Source organism: Lepus europaeus, chromosome 13, assembly GCF_033115175.1.
Source record: "Lepus europaeus isolate LE1 chromosome 13, mLepTim1.pri, whole genome shotgun sequence".
Classification (NCBI taxonomy): domain Eukaryota; kingdom Metazoa; phylum Chordata; class Mammalia; order Lagomorpha; family Leporidae; genus Lepus; species Lepus europaeus.
Genome location: NC_084839.1, coordinates 25,896,382 through 25,918,481, shown reverse-complemented (window position 1 = coordinate 25,918,481; position 22,100 = coordinate 25,896,382). Strand labels below are relative to the sequence as shown.

Sequence of the window (22,100 nt, the reverse complement as noted above, 5' to 3'; positions counted from 1 at the left end):
GCAGGAAGGGGGAAGCCCATGCCCCCGGGAGAGGGTGGGTAGAATTGTGCTTCCAGGTTCTGAGAGGCACTGGCTCCAAAGGCGTGGAATCCCCCTGGGTCTCCTGTTGCAATCACCTGCAGACTCCCAGGGGCTACCTCCTGTGTGCAGAGTCGCAAGGGCGCGGTCCTCCCTTCCCGCCAGCCCTGGCACCCACAGACCATAGACAAGGATCAGAGGCCCCTGGACATGGCCTCGGGTCACAGGTACGCAGACGTGGCATGGAGGACAGGTGCAGACACGCCGAGCGGCACAGAAGCCCACACCAACCTCAACTGCCCCGGAAATGAAATTCACGGGTGCAGGTTGAAAACACAGCTCACCCTTAGGACTTCGTCTCTTGAAGAACATCCTCTCTTAATGTCAAAATAATTTTCGCAGCTGCAACGTTAATTCAGCAGATTTGTGTCGAGAGCTTCGAGGTGCCAGGGGCAGGTGATAGCTGTCTTCCAGTACCCACCAATGATGCAGGCCATAATGACAAAAGCCACTGAGGAGTCAGTCACCTCTCTTTTAAAGGGGCCTGCACCTACTTGGAGATGGTGCCGCCGTGGGTGATGGCTCCACTGACGGTACTCAGTGCACAGGTTGCTTCTTGGATCCCAGAGACCTGCATTCTATGGGTGAGGCCATCCCGGTGGGACTAATACTCAGCTTTACGTCCTTGGCTCTGGCTTTGACAGCACCAGTGCTGGCGCCTGGGAAAGCAGTAGAAGATGGCCCAAGTCCTTGGGCCCCTGCACCCTCATGGGAGACCTTGGGAGAAGCTCCTGGCTCCTCGTCGGGAGGCAGGAGCTTCAAGGGTCCAGGGCCCTTACCTCTCGCCACTTTCACGATGGCTTTGGCTGCCTTCTTAGGTTTTGTGATTCCTGTCTGCAGCCTTTCCCTGTCGTCTCTCTAAGCACTGGACTACAAAATCTCCCTCTTCTGTTGCTCCCCAGTCAGTCTCTATCCTTGTCCCATGATCCCTCATCTCCAAATAGCTGAGGAGAAGCCACCTCAGTAAGGGAGAGAGGGAGAGAGAGAGGGAGAGGGAGAGAGAGAGAGAGAGAGAGAGGGAGGGAGATCTCATTCCACCTTTTATGTTAGGATCATTATCTTTTAGGAACAGCCCCTCCGACGCCAGACACCACACAGTTCTGTACAAGCAGGACACCGGCCTGAGCAGGTTCCCTAGAGGAACACCAGCACCCTACGTTGCTCCACACCCACACCCCAGAAAGACAGTGGGGGTCCCCACCCTCAGTGCCTGTACCCACTCCCCTCTTCCTGATTCTCAGCACATTAGCATGCAGACTCAGGTTATTGCTGTCACAGAGAAACCTGCCTAACCAGGATCCCCACGCCTGCCTGACCTCCCACACCCATCCCACAGCCCCGCCTGGGGCATGCTGGACCCTCTCCCAGTGCCCGCAGCAGGTGTCTGTGGCCATGGCCATGGGCAGAATATCAGGAAGACAGAGGAAGCCCCACACTACAGGGCAGGTGAGGGTGAAATTCTGATTCCAGAATCTCATTCTGTGCCCCAGAACAGATACACACGGCACCGGGCACGTGGCCAGCTACACCTCCACTGCTGTGTAAGTGTCGGCTTTGCCACAGTGTCCACACCTAATCCTATCCCCTCATACATACATCCTCCACACAAACACTGCACACACACACACACATACATACATACCGTGCACACGTGCCAGGCAGACCCCACACGCAAATGCATGCACCAAGCACCCAGACACACCACATATATGTACCACACACTACACTCAAAAGACACACACCACACATAGACATACACACTGCACACATACCAGACCCCCACACACGCAAATACACCAGACATGCAGGCACCGAACCCCCAGATGCACCACTTATACACACCCCACACCACACTCAGCACACACACATACACACTCACACATACCAGACAGGCACCACGTGTACCTAGCGCACTGCACACTCCACCCACACACCCCACAGCACGCACACTGCACACCTAAGGTTGCCGACTGCCCACTTCTGGACTCGGAGCATGGGTTTGCTGTGAGTGGCCAGATGGGGAGGCCAGAGAAATGCAGCCCCGAGGGGCAGAACCAGGACACAGAGACTCGTGGGAAGAGGACTTGGTCCTCCTGGGCAGAAGCAGAAAACAAGAGGACACCGTGACACCATGGCAAAATGAGTGACCGCTTCCCTCAAGAATCCCTCGCTGCTGTTCCCAGACACTGGGCAGCCTCCCTCAGAGCCTTGGGAGAAATCAAACCCAGCATCCGCCTCTGAGACCCCCGCAGCCTCCCACACCATGGCCCAGCAATGGCTGTGGCCCCCTTCGAAGTGTTGGCGTGCTGCTTCTTGGTGAGGCCCCTGCCAGGCCTGTGAGGCCGATGGCAGCAAGCCACGTGCACAGACCAGGGGGAGCTGTGGTGCCAACAGCGGCCGAGCAGCCAGCCCCAGGCCAGGGCCGTGTGACATACGTGTGGACCCACACGTGTCAGTGCAGCCAGCCACTGCGTTGATGGGCGGTGCTGGCTTCTGTTTCCCTGGCATAGTGTGCAGTGTGTCCATGGATACACCTATGAAGCTCAACTCTGACTACGTGAACCATACCTCCCCTCACCCCCCCGATCCGGATTCCTCAAGACCAGTTCTGGGGGCTGGCGTTTGGTGTAGCAGGTAAAGCCACCGCCTGCAGTGCCAGCATCCCGTATGGGTGCCAGTTAGAGTCCTGGCTGCTCCACTTCCCATCTAGCTCTCTGCTATGGCCTAGGAAAGCAGTAGAGGATGACCCAAGTCCTTGGGCCCCTGCACCCGCGTAGGAGACCCAGAGGAAGCTCCTGGGTCCTGGCTTCAGATCGGCCGGCCTAGCTCCGGCCAATACAGTCATCTGTGGAGTGAACCAGTGGATGGAAGACCTCTCTCTCTCTCTCTCTCTGCCTCTCCTTCTCTCTCTGTGTAACTCTGACTTTCAAATAAATAACTAAATCTTAAAAAAAAACAGACAAGTTCTGGGCAGTGTTGGCTCCCCCGTTTCAGCTGTGTGACCTGGGGAGAGTCACTTAGTCTCTCTGAGCCCTCAGCATTTCCAGTTTTAATGTGGAGATAATTGTCTCTCACAGCCCATGGCATCACAGGGCACCACGCCTTTGGAAGTGAGGTGCCGGCACGGGACACGGCCCTCCCGGAGCACTCGCCCCCAGAGTGGGTGCCTGGCCTGGAGAAGCAGGACCCTTCCTGCCTCCCCAGACCCATGTCATTGCCGTGAAGGGTCCGGAGCCCTGATCTCGAGCCCAGAAGGCCCCAGCAGGCTGAGCCTTGGTGACGCTGCTGTCACCTGGGGGAGTGGCTTCCCTGTGGGCACTCAGAACGAGGGAACCCAGATCTTGGGTCACCCGGAAGGCAGTGCACTCAAGGGTACAGAGCTCTGGATTTCTTAGAAGGCACGGCAAAACAGGAGAGCCGCAGGCACCCGTCTCCTGCAGGAAGTGTGGTTAAGTCACCATCTGCTCCCCTTCCTGGGGCTGACGCCATCCCACACCACCCACGGGAGGCTGTTTGCCCGCCCAGCTGCGCCGTCTTGAAACGCAACCTTTAGATAAATCCTGGTCCACAGCTCCAGTGAGCAAGCCAGCCCCTGGCACTTCCCGACCACCCAGAGTGTGCACAAGCGCAGTGCTAGCTACTGAGAAAGGAAAAGATGAGGTCCTTGTCTCAGGGTTTTCAGAGCTCCCTGGGGACACAGGGGCTCCCAGAGCAGCAGGAAGAATTCAGCGCTGCCGCACACCGGGGATTCAGGGATCAAAGGAGAGCCGGACACGGGATGAGGCCTTCGGAAAAGACATCACCCGGGCGCCCAGAGAGGCTGACCCAGGATCCAGGCCACGGGTGCCCCAGAGGTGGGCATGGCTGTTGCGTGAGAAACACCTACTCTGACAGCCAAGTCACTCCCCTGCCCAGCCCTCTCCAGAAGCCTGTCTTTCTCAGCTCACCTTCCGCTTGGATTTTCCTGGAGAAACGTGCATCTTTACAAAACCGTTCATACATTTAAAGAGGGGGGTAGAGTTACAGACAGAGAAGGAGAGACAGAGGGAAAGGTCTTCCATCTGCTAATTCACTTCCCAAATGGCCGCAATGGCCAGGAGCCAGGAGCTTCTTTGGGGTCTCCCCTATGGGGGCAGGGGCCCAAGCACTTGGGCCATCCTCTACTGCTTTCCCAGGCCATAGCACAGAGCTGGATTGGAAGTGGAGCAGCCGGGACTCGAACCGGCACCCATATGGGATGCCAGCACGGCAGGCAGAGGCTTAACCCACCACGCCACAGGGCCACCCTAAAGAGAGGACTTGTGAAGCAACAATATTCCCGGTTGGTCCCCTTGGTTTGTTTATCACTTGGGGGTAGTCAGCGGCTCAGGGAGGCTGCAGAAGAAATCAGGCCAGGGAGCCCTGGCCCGTCCTAGATCCTGTCATTCGGGCCTTCCAGCCCCGGCTGCTTGTTCCAATTGAAGCTCTCGGGCAAGCCGCAGTGCCCACCCCCAGAGAGCAATCCTTGGTCTGGGTTGGGGCCCAGGTGAGGTCTTTTCTGTGCCTCCAGGTCGCTGCAGCCAGGGCTGCGACCCCTGCAGGAGCAGCGCCCTCTTGCGGGCGGGCACTTGAAGCCAGGCTTTCCCACCTTGCCCTCCCGCCCGAGAGCTTCGGGGCAGTGACGGCTTCTGTCTCCCACAGAATCAGCCCTCCTCCCTGGCCATGCTGGACCTGCTGCACGTGGCTCGGGACATTGCCTGTGGCTGTCAGTATCTAGAGGAAAACCACTTCATCCACCGGTGAGTCCCCGGGGCCCTGCCCTGCCCACTGCCTTCTGTCTGCGTCCCTGCGTGTCTCAAGGGCCCAGGTCTCCCCACAGCTGTCGGGAAGATGCAGCCTTGTTTGTCCTCACTTAACTCTACTGGGGCTCCACTTGCCCCATCAGTCAAATGGGTACGTGAGACTATGCACTGCCAGTGTGTGGGGCACCTAGAAGTTGTTCTGGACATTGAAGTCCTGGGTCACTAAGGTTCTCCCACCTAGAACACGGGACTCCCGTGTGGGAAGTTAGAGGAGTTCACACTTCCACATGTTCAGCAATAAGTAATTTGAAGACAAGGACCCTGTTAATGTATCTTCTGATCCCTGACATATAAGGAGGGCACAATAAATGCAGGATAAATTAGTGTTTTCCAGAATTTTCTTCATAAAATGAGTATTTTTTCTACTTTTATACATTGTTTCTTCCACTATATATTTGTGGCGAGACACCGGACAAGGCGCCATGTCCACCCTGGATTCTGTTCTGTCCTTGGGGATATCCGTGACTGTCTCAGCTTACATTCTTGATTGCAAAACCTGAAAAGTGAAAAAAAAAAAAAGTTAGGCTCTTTGCAAAGTTCTTCCTAGTGATTTGCTTCTAATTTAGTAATAGATAATAACTTGTGGAGCTCACCCTCCTTTTTTAGCCCGTGTCTTCAAACAGTATAAGGCATGTTCATGATAATTAGCAGTACAGAGTAGAAAATGAGAGATGCCACATGAGGTTAGAAACGGCAAGTCTGTGAGTGCACAGCAAGCCACACGCTCTCCCTAATAACAATGCAGAAATGCGATCAGGAAGTACGCTGGCCATAGTGCAAGCCCCTCTAGTCCCCTCCTACTGTCCCCGCTGTCCCCGGCCCCGCCCCGCCCTGCCCCGCCCTGCCCTGCCCGGGAGAGCCACAGTCGCCCGCCCCGTACACAGCCCCTCACCAGAGCCATGCATTCCCACTCTTTGTCATTCCATCTGTCTCCCTTGGACAGGGCTTACTGCCGCCTTAAGAATTACGCGACACGCCACCAGTTCGTGGTGTGTTCTGTGATACGACATTTACTTTCTTGCCGTTAAATTCAAGATGACTTTTTTCAACAACCACTCCATACCTAAAGGCCTTTCTGGAGCCATAAATACTGTTCCTGGCCTGCGCAGTCTATTTCTCTTGAGAATTAATGACTATGTATGCAACTGTTTTTCTTCATTTTGATGTCATACATTTTATGTTTTTTTTTTTTTAAGATTTATTTATTTATGTGAGAGGCACAGGTACAGAGAGGGAGAGACAGAGAGAGATCTTCCATCCCTGGTTCACTCCCCAGATAGCCACAACAGCCAGAGCTGGGCTGATCCAAAGCCAGGAGCCAGGAGCTTTTTCTGGAACCCCACGTAGGTGCAGGGGCCCAAGGACCCAGGCCATCCTGCCAGGGACATTAGCAGGAAGCCAGATAGGAAGTGGAGCAGCCAGGACTTGAACCGGTGCCCATATAGGATGCTGGTACTGCAGACTGGGGCTTGGCCTACTACACCAGAGCACCAGCCCCCATTTTTGTGGTTTCTTTGAGGCATTTTATGTACCACTGCCCCTCAAAATTCAACTTAAACCTCTGAATCAGGTCAGTGGCTCTAATCACATCTGAGCCTGTTGTTCTGGAACTTTAAGCCACAATCCCCAGTCTTGCGCTTTTTTTTTTTTTTTTTTTTTAAATATCATCTTAACAGCCAGTTGTGTATTCTGCAAAATCTTTCTTAGCCAAGGCTCAGAACCTTGATGATATTAGCTACAAATGTGAAAACACCACCGGTGCTCCCTAAGTGCTTGTTTTTCTGCACAAGACTGGAGTGTGACTAGAGACCTGTTCCAGACTCCTGCCGCGGCCTCCAGCCCCACATGCATGTCAGTGGGTGAGCAGCGGATGGGTCGTGGGAAGCTGTGGATCTTGCCTCCCAGGCACAGGGCACCTGCAGCCTCACAGCACAGAAAACAGCTGTATAGCCGGAAAGAAGCGACTCTTCAGCCATGCACCATAGCACACGGTTTAACAAAATCATGGCTGTAGGAGCCATGATGGCAATTTCTTAAAAAACAAATGAAAAAAGACAACTAAAAATATTGGGGACTATCTTAACTGACTTTAACTGGTTATCATGGAAGCCATATGGTTCTAGAACATTCCTTCAAACAGCTGGCAGAAACCAGCCAGTAGTCTGTTCAGGACAGCAGCTGGGTGGGCATATGGCCTAGCAATGAAGATGCTGGTTAAGACACCCACGTCAGAGTGCATGCATTGGGGTCTCAGTTCCACTCCCAATTCCAGCTCCTGCTAACGCAGACTCCAGGAGGTGTAGTGATGGCTCAAGGATTCAGGTCCCTGCCACCCACACAGGAGTCCTGCATCGAGTTCCCAGCTCCTGGCTTCCTGGCTTCAGCCTGGCCAACCCTGGCTCTGCTGTGAGCCCTTGGGAAATAAACCAATGGATGAGGGCGTTCTCTCTCCTCTCTCTCTCTCTCTCTCTCTCTCTGCCTCCCCCCTTCTGGAATAATTTCTAATTTTTTAAAACAACAGCCAAAACTCAAACTATATTTCTTACACCCTTCCTTGTATTAGATCTGCTTTTGCCTTAATTTTTTAATAAAATGAGGATGGTAATAGCTCCCTGTTTCTTATAGAGTTGTTGTGAGAGTTAGATTTGAAGCACTTAGAAAAATGCTTCGCACATAGTAAAAAAAAAAAAAAAAGCCAATAAATTCTAGTTGCTATTATAGTCATTTTCACTATTACTGTCCCATTAAGCATTGTCAATCATTTCCCCTAATCCTTTTCCATTGTCCTGATAGGTCTGAGGTCTAGAATTGGCATAGCTATTTCACACTAAAGTATAATGTAACAGAAGAAATATCAAGTAGAAGAGGGACCTATGTGAACTTCAGATTGGAGGTGAAATTCCTACTGATGGATGTTATACCTTTCTCTTCCCAGGACAAGATTAGCAAATGCAATCTCTCATTTTCTCTCTCCCCAGGGACATTGCTGCCAGGAACTGCCTCTTGACCTGTCCAGGCACGGGAAGAGTGGCCAAGATCGGAGACTTTGGAATGGCCCGAGACATCTACAGGTGAGGCTGCTGTCGCCCGTGGAAGCCCGTCTCCCAGCCTCGTCCCCTCGAGTGAATGGGATGTGGCCACTCTAGGAACCTTACGAACCTTATCGCTCCTGGCCCCTTGCCAGCTTTCAACCTGGAATTCCATTCAGTTCACTCCAGAATATAGGGAGCCTTAATCAGTTCCCCTGCCTGAAGGTCTGTCTACTTCTAGGATCACACTGCCCGCAATAATTGACACCAAGTTCTTAATTAGGGCGTCTTTCTGGTTCCAATGCGCTCATCCCGCCATATTCGGAGACTAAATAATTTGGACCCTTGAAATGGAAAAAGCCTTGAAATAAATGTTAACTTCCTCAACCCCTGTCCTCAATAGGCAGAAATTCTTGGCGGACAGCCATAGCTTCCATGAGCCGAGGCATGAGCACCCCAGAACCGAGTGGACAGTGGCTCAGCTCATGGGTCTGCCTTGTCCACAGCAGGATGCGTGCAAGGGTATCTCAGGGCCCTGGGTACTTAGCTCTGCCTCATTTCTTTTTCCCTGTCATATTCTTAAGGATACATTTGAAAAAAAAAAACCATTTAATTTAAAAAACAAAAAGCTTCCCTTGCACTTTCTCTCACACTGCTCTTCCCAGTGCCCAGTTTCCTCTTTTTTCTAATTATTTCCAACAGGGACCTGCTACGTGAGCTGAGCAGGTCACTCCTCGGCATGGTCCCTAGTGACCCCTTCCCTAGCCCCCAGGGGTAGAGTGAGGAGAGATGGTTAGGGAGAGCTCTAACTCTGGAGAATCAGTGAGACTGATGCAGGCACCTTGAAGGCTTTGTCAGAACTGGTGTCAGTCTCCAGAGAAACATTGCCACCGGGTAGCAGCACCTGGAAGACTGAGTTAGGGACCAGCCTCCTGGAGTCCTCTACCACTTCTGCCGTCACTGTCACTCCTTGTGCTGCACTTGACCCTCTGCCGTCCAGGTCCCAGCCGTCCTCACCCTCCGTTCTTAGAATCCCCCAGACCGCCTCTGATTTAAGGTGCACGAGCCACAACACGACTTAGGGAGCCCCTTCCTTCCTAGCCTCAGCTCTGACAGCGCCCCAGTTCTAGGCTTCAGCCCCCATAGCATACCTATGGCCCCACACAGTTCCCCACACACCCAGCCAACCTCAGGGGTCAGCAGGAGTCTTGTGAGAGAGCTCGTCGGTCACTCAGCCCCATCAGTGCCCCTCTGTGGAGTTTCCCCCACCTCCCAGCCCTGCCTCGCGTGGAGGGGGTCGGTTCTTTCTGGGCGCTGCTGAGCTGTGTACAGTCCCATGCTATTGCAAGTGCTCTTCCATGCTCCAACCGCAGGTGTGTTTCCTCCACCGAACTGCATCCTGGGAGACAGAGACCCTGACTTATTTATGTCCTCGGCACATGGCTGAGTACCTGATCCATACGAAACACTCAGTACCTATTTATTGAAGTAGTTAGTTAATGTAGGCGACTGGCGGGGAGCTGACTCCAGTAACCCATCCAGACGGGAGAATACAGGGTGAGGCGTGGCGTTCCCTTACAAGGCGGCTGAGTTCATTTATGAGCTTCTATCAGCCCCGTCACTAATGCAGCTCACTGTGTGTCAGGGGAGGCAGCTTCCCACAGCTGTCTGGATGATTTGCTGAGTACCTGCATGGAACTGAGGACCACACGAGTGCCACAGAGGCTCCAAAGTGACTAAGACATGAGCCCGGCTCTCCATGTCCCCATTGTGGATCTTGTGTCCCTGCAGGTCCCCAGCAACACTGTCCTCAGAAGGCTGGAGTGATGTTATTCATGGGGAGTTACAATGAAGCAAACCCCAGCTGGGAGATCTGAGCCTCTGCTGGCAGGTGTCTTAGTCATCGCACAGATCTTTCCCTTCATGCCCCCGGCGGGCTGTGTTGTCTCCTGTTAAATTACACCAAAGTTCTTAACCACAGGATCTGTCCTCCCCCCGCCCCCGCTCGCCTCCTGAGCCACCGGGGACCCGTCTGCCCTTTCATGGAAGACTTTGCTGTTGCTCCTTTCGCAAGTGTCCCACGGGCTTCTGCTTCGTGCCACCCCCAGGTCCAAGCTTGGTTTCCTCTTCTTCCCCACAGAGCGAGCTACTACAGGAAGGGAGGCTGTGCAATGCTGCCAGTTAAGTGGATGCCCCCGGAGGCCTTCATGGAGGGGATATTTACCTCTAAAACAGACACGTGGTAAGGCCCTCTGCTGCCCTCCTCAGGGAGCTCTGTGGACTTGACGGTGCTTCTGAGCCAGGTGACCCGCACTCGCAGCAGGGAGAGCCTGGGCTGGGAGGGAGGGAGAGGAGAAGAATCCAGATCCCTCCCCAGGGCGGTTCTCAAGCGTTGGCGAGCAGCAGAATGGTCAGCAAGGCTTCTTAAAACACAGATCGTCAGACCCCACCCGAGGGTCCATGATCCAGAGGCTCCAGGGTCCAGCCGAGAAGTTCCCCAGTGATGCTGACATTGCTGGGTGGGGACCACACACTGAGAGGCACGTGTCAGCTCGTGTCATTTTAAACAGCAGATTGAATGCATGCTCCCTCACAAGTGCACACACACACACACGTGAACACATGTCAATATAGGCATCTTTCATTGCATTCAACTCCACAAGGAAAAAGAAGACAGCAATGGCAAAGTCTAGGAGACCAGAAGGTATGTGGCCAAGTGGCCCCTTAGGGGGACAGAAGGTTGCTGTCTGCATCAACAGCCGAGGCCCAGAAGCAGGCTGCTCCCTCTGCCTGAGAGCCCGAGGCCCAGGAGGTGCAGGCGTCGTCGGTGCAGCCAGCAGGGCTTGGCTGCAGATCTTAGGAAGTCACAGAGTAGTCCCGCCCTGGGCCTGGCCCCATGGTACTGTCGGCTGTTTCTCCACCGGGGTCTAGACCGGAGTCTCCTCTATAAAGACACCCAACTAAAGCCACTCTGGTCTTGGGGACAGAGACCCCACCAAGGGTGAGCTGCTGTGCTACAAGCAGGGATTATTTTTTTAAAGCCTACCTACTTAAGACTGTATGGGGGATCGGCGCTGTGGCGCATCGGGTTAGAGCCCTGGCTTGCAGTTCCAGCATCACATGGGGGCGCCAGTTCGAGTCCCGGCTGCTCCACTTCCAATCTACCTCTCTGCTGTGGCCTGGGAAAGCAGTAGAAAATGGTGCGAGTCCTTGGGCCCCTGCACCCACGTGGGAGACCCGGAAGAAGCTCCTAGCCCCTGGCTTTGGATCAGCTCAGCTCTGACCATTGTGGTCATTTGGGGAGTGAACCAGCAGATGGAAGACCTCTCTCTCTCTCTCTGGCTCTACTTCTCTCTGTAACTCTTGTCTTTCAAATAAATAAAATAAATCTTAAAAAAAAAGAAAAAAGACTGCATGGTCCCCACCCTGTCCCTCCAGCACCAAGAACCCCAGAAGTCAGGCAAGAGATTTGAGAATCCCTCTCCTGGAGGAACTGATCAATGAAGAATAAAACAGAACATGTGTGATTTCCCAGGATATGGGCTAGATAATGCCTCCCCCAAAAAATAAAACTACTAGATCTAATCCCAGAAGCTCGTAAGTATTACCTTTTAAGAAAAAAATAAAAAGGTCTTTGCAGGTGTAGTCAAGTTGAGGATCTGAAGGTAGGGGCCATCCTGGATTCTCTGGGTGGGCCTTGAATGCCATCACACGTGTGCCTGCAAGGGAGAGGGAGCAGATTTCCCATGAAGAGGAGGCAGAGATCGGAGCGATACAGCCACCAGCCATGGGATTCCAGCAGCCACTAGAAGCTGGAAGCAGCAAGGAAAAAAAACTCTCACCTCCAGAATCGTTTAAGCCCCCAGGTGTGTGGTAATTTTTCACAGCAGCCATGGAAAATGCGTGCCATGAAACAATCAGGTTAGCTGACCACCAGCCAGCAAAGCTCACTTACGCTGAGCTTCCTGTGGCTTTTTCATGTCCCAGTCTTAATGTGTGAACAAACCACCAAGAAGCAACAAACATTTGAGAAGAGATTCTGAGCTGAAGAAAACAAACATACGGAAAAGAACTTGGAAGAAGAAAAATGTGGATCGCTTAGGAAACCTTTTCTATAACTGTGATAACGGGGCAGGTGTTTGGCACAGCACTGATTGTGGGTTGAGTCCCGGCTCCCCCTGTCTGACCTGGCTCCCTGCAGCATGGAAGGCGACAGGTGAGGGCTCAAGTGCTCGGATCCCTATCACCCGCACAAGGCCCACCAGCCTCCTGGCTCTGACCCGGCCCAGCACTGGCTTCTGTGGGCTTTGGGAAGTGAACCAGCAGATGAAATTCTCAGCCTCTCTCTCTCTTGTATCTTTCTGTCTTTCAAATAAAAGTAAGCCAATAAAAATTAAAAGAAAATTAGAGACTAGAATATCCCCAGAAAGGTAAGAAAATCTATTGCAACCATAATGAAGAACAATGGGTTATTTAAACAAAAGGCTTTTAGCAGGGAAAAAAAGGCTCACAGAAATAAAAATATGATAGTAGCCCTCAAGGAGACAGAGTGTAACCCCCAAAGCACACGTGGGCTCGTGTGGCAACTCCCTTCCAAAGAGCCAAACATGGGGAGAAGAGGAAAGAAACTTGACAATGGGGAAAGCTGGCAAGCAAGACCTCGGCCAGGGGACCAAGGTCAACTCAGGTTGACAGCCTGTACCCTTGCGATGCTGCGAGTAAAGGGCACTTCACCTCCCAGAGCTCCACAACCCCAACCTAACCATGAGAGGAACGGACACATCCCAAGCCAGGAATATTCTACAAAATCCCTGACCGGTCCTTCTCACACCCGCCAAGGTCATCAAAAACGGGAGAAGTCTGAGCAGTTGTCACAGACAGGAGGAGTCTCAGGAAACAGGACAAGTCGGTGCGTTGGGAGATTCTAATGGGATTATGGAATAGAAAAGAAAAATCAGTAAAAACTAAGGATGTCTGAGTAAAGAATGGCTTTCTAGCTAATAATGCCTAGTGTTGGGGCATTAATTGTAGCAAATGCACCATAGCAATGTGATGCTAAAAATAGCAGGAACCGAGTGTGGGGTGCACGGGAACTCTGCATGCACAATTCCTCCAGTTTTTTTGGTTTTTTTTTTTTTTTTTTTTTTTGTTATAGTGATGACAGAAATGGAAAAGGAATAGAAAGGCTTGAGTATAGGGGTAAATAAATCTTCAAGAACATAAAGCAACTCTAAAGAGATGGGCTATATGGGAAAGGTAGGAAAATTAAGGTGATTAGACCAATAGATCTAATTAGGTGACAAAATACGAGTCCTTGGAGGAAAGAAGAGAGGAGATGAAGAGGATGCAAGCCTGGAAATTTCGGGATTTCCCAGAACAGGACATAAATCTGCAGGATGAAAGCCTCCAAGTGCAAGCACCAAGGACAAGAAGAGCCACGCAGGAGCACATCACCAGGAAATTTCACACCACTGGCAACATCTGCAAGCTTCCAAGGAGGAAACACGAATAATAAATAGAAAAGAAAAGAAAAGAAAAAAGAAAAGAAAATAGAAAAATAGAAAATAAAATAGAAAATATAAATAAATAATATAATAATATATTATAATATTTATATTATATATTATAATATATACACATAATATATATTATATTATAATAATAATATAAATAAATAAAATAGAAAAAAAAGAAAATGAAATAATCAATGTCCAAAAGTGGTCAGAGAGAAAAGACAGGGAATCCAGACCACACGGAATATTTTTTTTTAAAGATTTATTCATTCAAAAGGCAGAGTTAGAGAGAGGCAGAGGCAGAGAGAGTCTTCTATCCACTGGTTCACTCCCCAAATGGCCTCAACAGCAGGAGCTGAGCTGGTCTGAAGCCAGGAGCCTCCTCAGATCTCCCATGTGTGGCCCACCCAGGGGCCCAAGGACTTGGCCCATCTTCTGCTTTCCCAGGCAGGCACATTAGCTGAGAGCTGGATCGGAAGTGGAGCAGCCAGGACTTGAACCGGCACCCATATGGGATGCCGGCACTGCAGGTGGCAGCTTTACCCGCTACGCCACAGCGCCGAGCACTGGAATGTGTTAACAGCAACACAGGAGACAGGAGAGGCTGACACAGACCCAGGTGGGCAAGGATGCTCGTCAGCAACACTTTACAGTCGAGAAAAAGTGAAACCAGCCTATCCTGCAAGTAAGGGATGAGAAAACATACTTTGATTTAGTTTTAGCATAGGAAATGAACAGTATAAAAACACACTAGGCCTACATGTATCAATTTGGATAAATCTCAAAAAAATATTAAGGGGCAGGTGCTGTGGCATAGTGGGTAAAGCTGCCAACTGAGGTGCTGGCATCCCATAGGGGTGCCCGTTCAAGTCCTGGCTGCTCCTCTTCCGATCCAGCTCTATGCTTTGGCATGGGAAAGCAGTAGAGGATGGTCCAAGTCCTTGGGCTCCTGCACCTACGTGGAAGACTTGGGGGAAGCTTCTGGCCCATGGCTTCGGATCAGCTCATGTCTGGCCATTGAGGCCAATTGTGGAGTGAAACAGTGGATGGAAGACTCTCTCTCTCTCTCTCTCTCTCTCTCTCTGCCTCTGCCTCTCTAACTTTGACTTTCAAATAAAATAAAATAAATCTAAAAAAATTTAAGTGGGAAAAAAGCAAGTTACAGAAAGGAGTATGGTATCATTTATGTATAATTTTACATTATCAAAAATAAGTATAATATAGATTCATTATTGCTTTTTATGCTTTCATGTATTATCTTAAAATGTGAAAACTCACAAACAAAAACATATTCTAATTTCAATGGAGAGGAGAAGAGGAGGGAGGCGTGGCAGTAGGGCTTATGCATCTATTTTATTTCCTCAAAAACAAAGGGAGGGGCTGGTGTTGTGTGGCACAGCAGTTTAAGCTGCTGCTTGTGATGCCAGCACCCCTGGGAATCCTGGTTTGAGTCCCAGCTGCTCTGGGATTGGGCTTCCAATCCAGCTTCCAGCTCATGTACCTGGGAGAGCAGTGGATGATAGCCCAAATACCTGGGCCCTTGCCAGCCACATGAGAAATCCAGATGGCATTCTAGGCTCCTGGCTTCAGCCTGGCTGTTGTGGTCATGTGGTTAGTAAGCCAGAAGAGGAGGGTGGCTTTCTCCTGGCCCTCCCTCTCTGTTACCTTGCCTTTCAAATCAATAAAATAAATCTTTTTTTTTTTTAAGTTGGGGAGGGGGCAGTACTGATTAAATGAAGCAAGGTAGTAACACCTGGATTCCTTCCAAAGACAGGGATGGTGTGTGCCAGGCAATTTATAGGTAGCAAAATCGGTTGTGTTCCAGCCTGTGTTGGGTTAGTTAGGTAATCACCACGTCTTCAGCCTCATCACTGAGAAGTATGGAAAATGCCTGTGCCCAGTTCCTCTCACAAGGTGCTCAGCATGAAAGTCCTCCTGTTCTAGAAGATGGGGAAGCTACACGTCCTCTGCGAGTTGTGTGGTGGCTTCTGCCAACATGGGACAACCACAGCCAGGCACCAAAACAAAGACAGTCGCCTCTGGTGAAAAACGAACCAGTACACTAAGGGTTCAACATTCAGGTTTCATTAAAATGTCAAGGGAGATTGTTTGGGTACATGATGAAAATCATCCTGAAGTTCAGTTACAGCAACTGAATGGCAGGTTAAGCTGCCCTTCGGGACGTCCACCTGTCACAAGGAACCTGGGTTTGGGTCCCAGCTCTGCTTCTGATCCAGCTTCCTGCTAAGGCACACCTTGGGAGACAGAAGGTGATGACTCAAGTACTTGGGTCCCTGCCACCCATGTGGGGGACCCAGACTGAGTTCCGGGCCCCTGACTTCCACCTGAACCAGCCCTGGCTATTGCAGACATTTGTGGAGTAAACCAACAATAGGAGGTGTTTCTCTCTCTCTCTCTCTCTCTCTCTCTCTCTCTCTCTCTCTCCTGTTCTCTGTCTTCTAAATAAATAATAAAAATTTTTAAAAGCAAATCAAAATGAGAAACCAAATTTATTTTTAAAAGAATAAGAGAAAATATACTACCAGATATTAAGACAAATTTTAAACAGAATGGTATCAGTTTAAGAGGCAGACAGAAAATAGACCCATTTTGAATCATAAATCAATAGGTAAGTGGAAAACTATTCTGTGAATAATGTTGCAAGAAGAGTTGTTCAAAAAATCAAGTCAATTTAGATCCTCACCTCACACTATATACAAAATTAAATTCCAAGTGAATTTGAGAAATGAGAAAAACATAACTAAAAGAAATAGCAAATATTTGTCTAATCTTTGGTTAAAGAAAGATGGCATAGCTATAAAATAAATGGAAGTAATCATAATTTTTTTTAAAAATAGATTTCACTTTAATTTTTTTAAAGATTTATTTGTTTATTTGAAAGTCAGAGCTACACAGAGAGAGGAGAGGCAGAGAGAGAAAGAGAGCGAGAGAGGTCTTCCATCTGCTGGTTCACTCTCCAGATGGCTGCAACAGCTGGAGCTGCACTGATCCGAAGCCTGAAACCAGAAGCTTCTTTTCCCTGGAAAGGTGCAGGGGCCCAACCACTTGGACCATCTTCTACTGCTTTCCCAGGCCATAGCAGAGAGCTGGATCAGAAGAGGAACAGCCAGGACTAGAACCGGTGCCCATATGGGATGGCGGTGCTTCAGGCCAGTGCGTTAACCCACTGCACCACAGTGCCGGCCCCTAAAATTTTATTTAAAAATAAAAATCTTTGGTATACTAGAATTACAAAGCAACTAGTGGAAGTTTTTGGAAGTATTGAGGTTTTTTTTTTTTTTTATTAAAAGTTATCTTTGATATGTAAAGTATCTACAAATCAAAAAGATAATTGATAGATGCCAAAATAATATACCCCAGTGGATAAAAAGTCTGCAAAAGAAGTGAACTAATATAAAAAGTTTAAAAATGTATATGAGTGAATGACATTTTGAGATTTTGTTATCGTTTGTAGCCTTGGTCTATACCCCTGAGGAGCAGTGGTTTTTCTACTTAATACTTGTTGAATTCTTTATTTAGTGGAGGGTTACACTTGTGGTTGTAAAGCAAACTGAAAGTGTGTCATCATGAAAATTAAAACAATAAAGGAAGGAGGAGGGAGAGAGAGTGAGGCGGGAAGTATCATGCTCTTAAAACTGCATACGTGGGGCCGGCGCTGTGGTGCAGCGGGTTAACGCCCTGCCCTGAGTGCCGGCAACCCATATGGGCACTGGTTCAAGACTGCCTCACTTCTGATCCAGCTCTCTGCTATGGCCTGGGAAAGCAGTGGAAGATGGCCCAAGTCCTTGGGCCCCTGCACCCACATGGGAGACCTGGAAGAAGCTCCTTGGCTTCGGATCGGCGCAGTTCTGGCCGTTGCGGCCAACTGGGAAGTGAACCAGTGGATGAAAAACCTCTTTCTCTCTCTGCCTTTCCTCTCTCTCTGTGTAACTCTGACTTTCAAATAAATAAATAAATCTTTTTAAAAAATGCATACGTGAAATTTGTTTCCTTTATATAAATTTTTAAAGATAATCAGAAATGTGAACAGGCAATTTATAGGAAGAAAAGAACTGAAGGGGCAGGGGCAGATTGGGCCTGGTGGTTAGGAGGTCCCCATGCAGTATCAGAACAGCTGGGATTGAGACGCCGCGCTGGCTCCTGGCTCCAGCTTCCTGCCAGTGTGGATCCTGGGGGCAATGATGATGGCGCAAGTAACTGGGTTCCTGCCACCCACACAGGAGACCTGGACTGAGTTCCCAGCTCCTGCTCCTGGCTTCGGCCTGGTGCAGCCCCAGGCACTCCAGGCATCTGGGGAGTAAACCAGTGTATGGAGGCTTCGTCTCTCTCTCTCTCTCTCTCTCTCTCTCTCTCTCTCACTTTCTCTCTCTGTGTGTGTGCGCGTGTGTGTATGTCTCCCTTCCTTTCTCCCTCCATCCCTCCCTCTTAAATAAATAATAGTTTTTAAGTGAAGTGCACTAAAAAACAGGAAAACATTCAACCTTGTTAATTATCAACTCAACAAACATAAGTACTCCACCATTTTTTGTTTTAAAATCAGCAAAAGTTCTAATTTTTAAAAAAAGAGAGAGTGTGTCTACTCTTGCACATGCCGCTGGATTAATAGAGTGATATATTTGGAACTCAAACCAATAATATATACCAAGAATTTTTCAATGTCCATATTCTTTTCATTTAAAGACTTACTTATTTGAAAGGCAGAGTCACAGAGAGGCAGAGAGAGAAACCATCTGCTGGTTCACTCCTCAGATGGCCGCAACGGCTGGAGCTTTGCTGATCTGAAATCAGGAGCCAGGAGCTTCTTCCGGGTCTCCCACATGGGTACAGGGGCCCAAGGACTTGGGCCATCTTCCACTGCTTTCCCAGGCCATAGCAGAGAGCTGGATCAGAAGTGGAGTAGCCAAGACTCGAACCGACGCCCATATGGGATGCCAGCACTGCAAGTAGTGGCTTTATTCGCTATGCCACAGCGCCACCCCCTTCAATGTCCATATTCTCGTGATCTAGTTATACTGCTAAAACTATCCTAGATTTTACTGGATTATCCTAATCTAGTAATCCAGAGAACCTAGCTAAAGGAAATCCTCATTTGAAAAAAATGCACAAAAATATTCATCATAGTATCTGAAATATTTGGAAAACTGAAAATATGTGGAAATGATAAGACAAATGATCACACAACTGCTCCATGGAATGGTTTGCAGCCAATTCAGGTTCTCCTTATAACACGTGTTAGCATAGGAAGTTTTACTCCGTAATGGAATGTGCCCAAAAAATCCAGATTCAAAACCACCTAGTGACTACACACTTGACTACATTAAAAAGTTAAGCTTAGAAACTTGCCTGAAACAAAAACTAACACGCTAACTGTGGTTATCTCCTCATGGGTACCACATTAGTACTTTCTCATTCTTGCTCTGCATGTTAAGAGCTCTCTCTTATGGAAAAAGGTATGGGGGGGGGAGATGAAAATTGCATGTGTGTGCACGCACGTGTGTGTCCCCACCCCAATCCGTGTCTTCTGTGCGCAGGTCCTTCGGAGTGCTGCTCTGGGAAATATTCTCTCTCGGATACATGCCATACCCCAGCAAAAGCAACCAGGAGGTCCTGGAGTTTGTCACCAGCGGAGGCCGGATGGACCCACCCAAGAACTGCCCGGGGCCTGTGTATGACGCATTCAAGATCATGGCCACTAGTTACCACCTGCAGAGTCTCTTGTCATAAAGTGTCTGGAGCCACGAGTGCTTCTTGGCAATGCAGGGGCAGATGGCTGCCCTCAGCCAGTACCCCGGACACAGGGGTGTGGTCTGTCCTTTCCATAGATGGGCTAGCAGCCCCGCCCCAGAAAAGGACCCGCTGCCTGGCTGGAAGCTGGGTTCTCACCAGGTCCATAATCTTCAAGCACCTCCTGGGAGCTGGTGTTCCCGACTGCCCCTGCTACCAGATGCCATATGCCTGCATCTCCCTTAAATGTGTCCATTCCCTGAGTTTTCTGCTGTGTGGTCTGGCAGCCTCACTCCCTTCTCTCCAGCAAAGCAGATGGGAGGTATAATGAGTGTATTCACTGGCAGCAGTGGCTTTAATTTGGGAATGGATCGAGGGGAGCAATATTTAACGTGAACACCAGCGTGTCTGTTAGTGAGCTTTTGTAAGACTCTCACAATACCTTCAGTCCTTGGAGCGCTATTCCCGGCTCCATCAGCAGGGGGCAGCATCTGCAACCAGGATGCCTAATGGCCCATACAGATGGGTGCCACTCCGGGGCCCGTGTGGAATGCTGGGAGACATGGAGTTTTCACCTGTGTGCTTCTGATTTTAATCCACGTGCTTACTCTTTTAGATACCGGATAATGACTCAGTGCTGGCAACATCAACCAGAAGACAGGCCCAACTTCGCCATAATATTGGAGAGGATTGAATATTGTACCCAGGTATAAACATTGTCTCCCCTTGACAAGTACTCACTCTGTCTGGAAAAGTCTTCAAGGTGGCAAAGACCAGACCATGAAACGAAGTTAAACTGGTCGGAGAATAAGATACATGAACTTGTCACTGTGTATACAGTGAAATGGTGGCGTCTTGGTTTACCCATTCATAAAATCCATACTGGTGAACTTCCACCTTCCTCACCAGCTTGGGACTCGTGGCCACGCAGTGCCAGCTGGGAGTCAGTTCAGTTCACAACTGTTGACGCAGTCCCTACTGGGTGCCTGATTAAACAGAAGTGGAGCTTCAGAGCGGATGGAGCACACTGGCTCTGGTAGTTTATAACTAGTTAACAGTATACAGGATAAGGTGCGTGCCCGACCGTATACGTCAGAGGCATCGAGGGACTACAGAGTGAGATAATCTGGAGAAACTCTAACGTCACCGGCGGCATTTGCATAGCATTTTCACAACATGAATCACTTTTCATATAATTCAGTTCATCCTCATTGGGCACTGTAAAATATTCCCAGCTCACAGGTGAGGAGTTAGGGCTTGGAGAGCGTCAGCCGAGTGGCAGTGCCCAGCAATCCTGCAGGCCCCTGGGCAGACCCCTCGCCAGCCCCTGCAGTGGCCACTTGGCTTTCCCTGCTCCCTCACCTGCGGCAGCACCGGCCCCTATTCTTAAACTCTTTACTGATGAATACGGGACCAATGTGCTTTTCCTCTTAAACTCAAGCAATGGGAGTCTTTCCCCAGTTTGCATAAAATACTAACTCAACTTCCCACATTCACGTTTCTTTCCTTCAATCTCCAGTAACTGCTCCTGCTCCTCTGTTCACAGTCGGTCGTGTAAAAGCGAGTGAGTGCACGGTGGCTGATGTAAATGGTTTTCCTCCCAGCCAACCAGCGGTTCTCGCCCCTCCGAACAGGAGAGCCCGACCCTGTGCCTTATGTCACGTGTGGGGGTGTCGTGTGACAGGACTGCACACGTGTGGAAGCCACCCACACACGGGGGACATGAAGGCAGCCAGGAAGGCTCTGTGCCCACGCCTGCCTTCCCCTCCACCGGTACCCCCTACCCACCCCACCTCCACACTGAACATCAAACACCCACAGACTTTATTTCTTTTAATTGATTTGGGGAATAGACTGGAATAAAAATGGATTTATATTGTTTCTGTTTCATCCATTAATCTGTAAAACGTAGCCAGAAGTCTTCTGCCCTGTTCCAGGCGGCTGGGTGCACCCCAGCCCCAGACGCCAGAGCCCCGGGCACGCGCCCATGCACGGCCCCTCCTCCGAGGTCCTGCCCACGGAGACGCCGTCCCTTTGGGTTCCTGATCCCCAGGGCCTGTGTTCATGTAGTCTTCATGAACACTGGGTTGCCCCTCTGCAGGATGCATTCAAATGAGATTATCTGAGACAGGCATCTTGATCCAACTCGAATCAAACCTGTCATCAACTCCTTTCTCCCACCGCAGGACCCAGACGTAATCAACACTGCCCTGCCCATAGAATACGGGCCCCTGGTGGAAGAGGAGGAAAAGGTGCCCATGCGGCCCAAGGACCCCGAGGGGGTCCCTCCGCTGCTGGTGGCTCCAGCGCAGGCCAAGCGGGAGGAGGCGCCCGTCGCAGCCGCGCCCGCCGCCCTGCCCGCCGCTTCGTCTGGCAAAGCCGTGAAGAAGCCCGCAGCCGCCGCCGAGGCCCCCGCGCGCGCCCGCCGAGGCCCCGCCGTGGGAGGGGGACACGTGAACGTGGCCTTTGCGCAGTCCAACCCGCCATCGGAGCTGCACAAGGGCCAGGGGTCCAGAAACAAGCCGACCAGCCTGTGGAACCCGACGTACGGCTCGTGGTTCGCGGAGAAGCCCGCCCGAAAGAACAATGCCCCGGCCAAGAAGGAGCCCCTGGACACCAGGGGGCACGTGGGGCGCGCGGCCGGCTGTACTGTCCCGCCCGGCGTGGCGCCCGGCCGCCTGGCCGGGGCCTCGCTGCTGCTGGAGCCGTCGGCGCTCACCGCCGGCATGAAGGAGGTGCCGCTGTTCCGGCTGCGCCACTTCCCCTGCGGGAACGTCAACTACGGCTACCAGCAGCAGGGCCTGCCCCTGGAGGCCACGGCGGCCCCTGGCGCCGGCCACTACGAGGACACCATCCTGAAAGCCAAGGGCAGCGGCAAGCAGCCCGGGCCCTGA

The 22,100-nt window shown here is 50.7% G+C and overlaps 1 protein-coding gene across 1 annotated transcript in view; it reads left to right on the top strand.

Annotated features, from left to right (window-relative positions):
* ALK (ALK receptor tyrosine kinase) overlaps positions 1-22,100 on the top strand; it is a 761,992-nt gene extending 739,892 nt beyond the window's left edge. Inside the window, exons 24-29 of the mRNA XM_062210172.1 lie at positions 4,759-4,856; positions 7,898-7,990; positions 10,089-10,190; positions 19,014-19,148; positions 19,823-19,913; positions 21,393-22,100. Coding sequence (XP_062066156.1) covers positions 4,759-4,856; positions 7,898-7,990; positions 10,089-10,190; positions 19,014-19,148; positions 19,823-19,913; positions 21,393-22,100 — 1,227 coding nt within the window. The remainder of the gene's footprint in view (positions 1-4,758; positions 4,857-7,897; positions 7,991-10,088; positions 10,191-19,013; positions 19,149-19,822; positions 19,914-21,392) is intronic.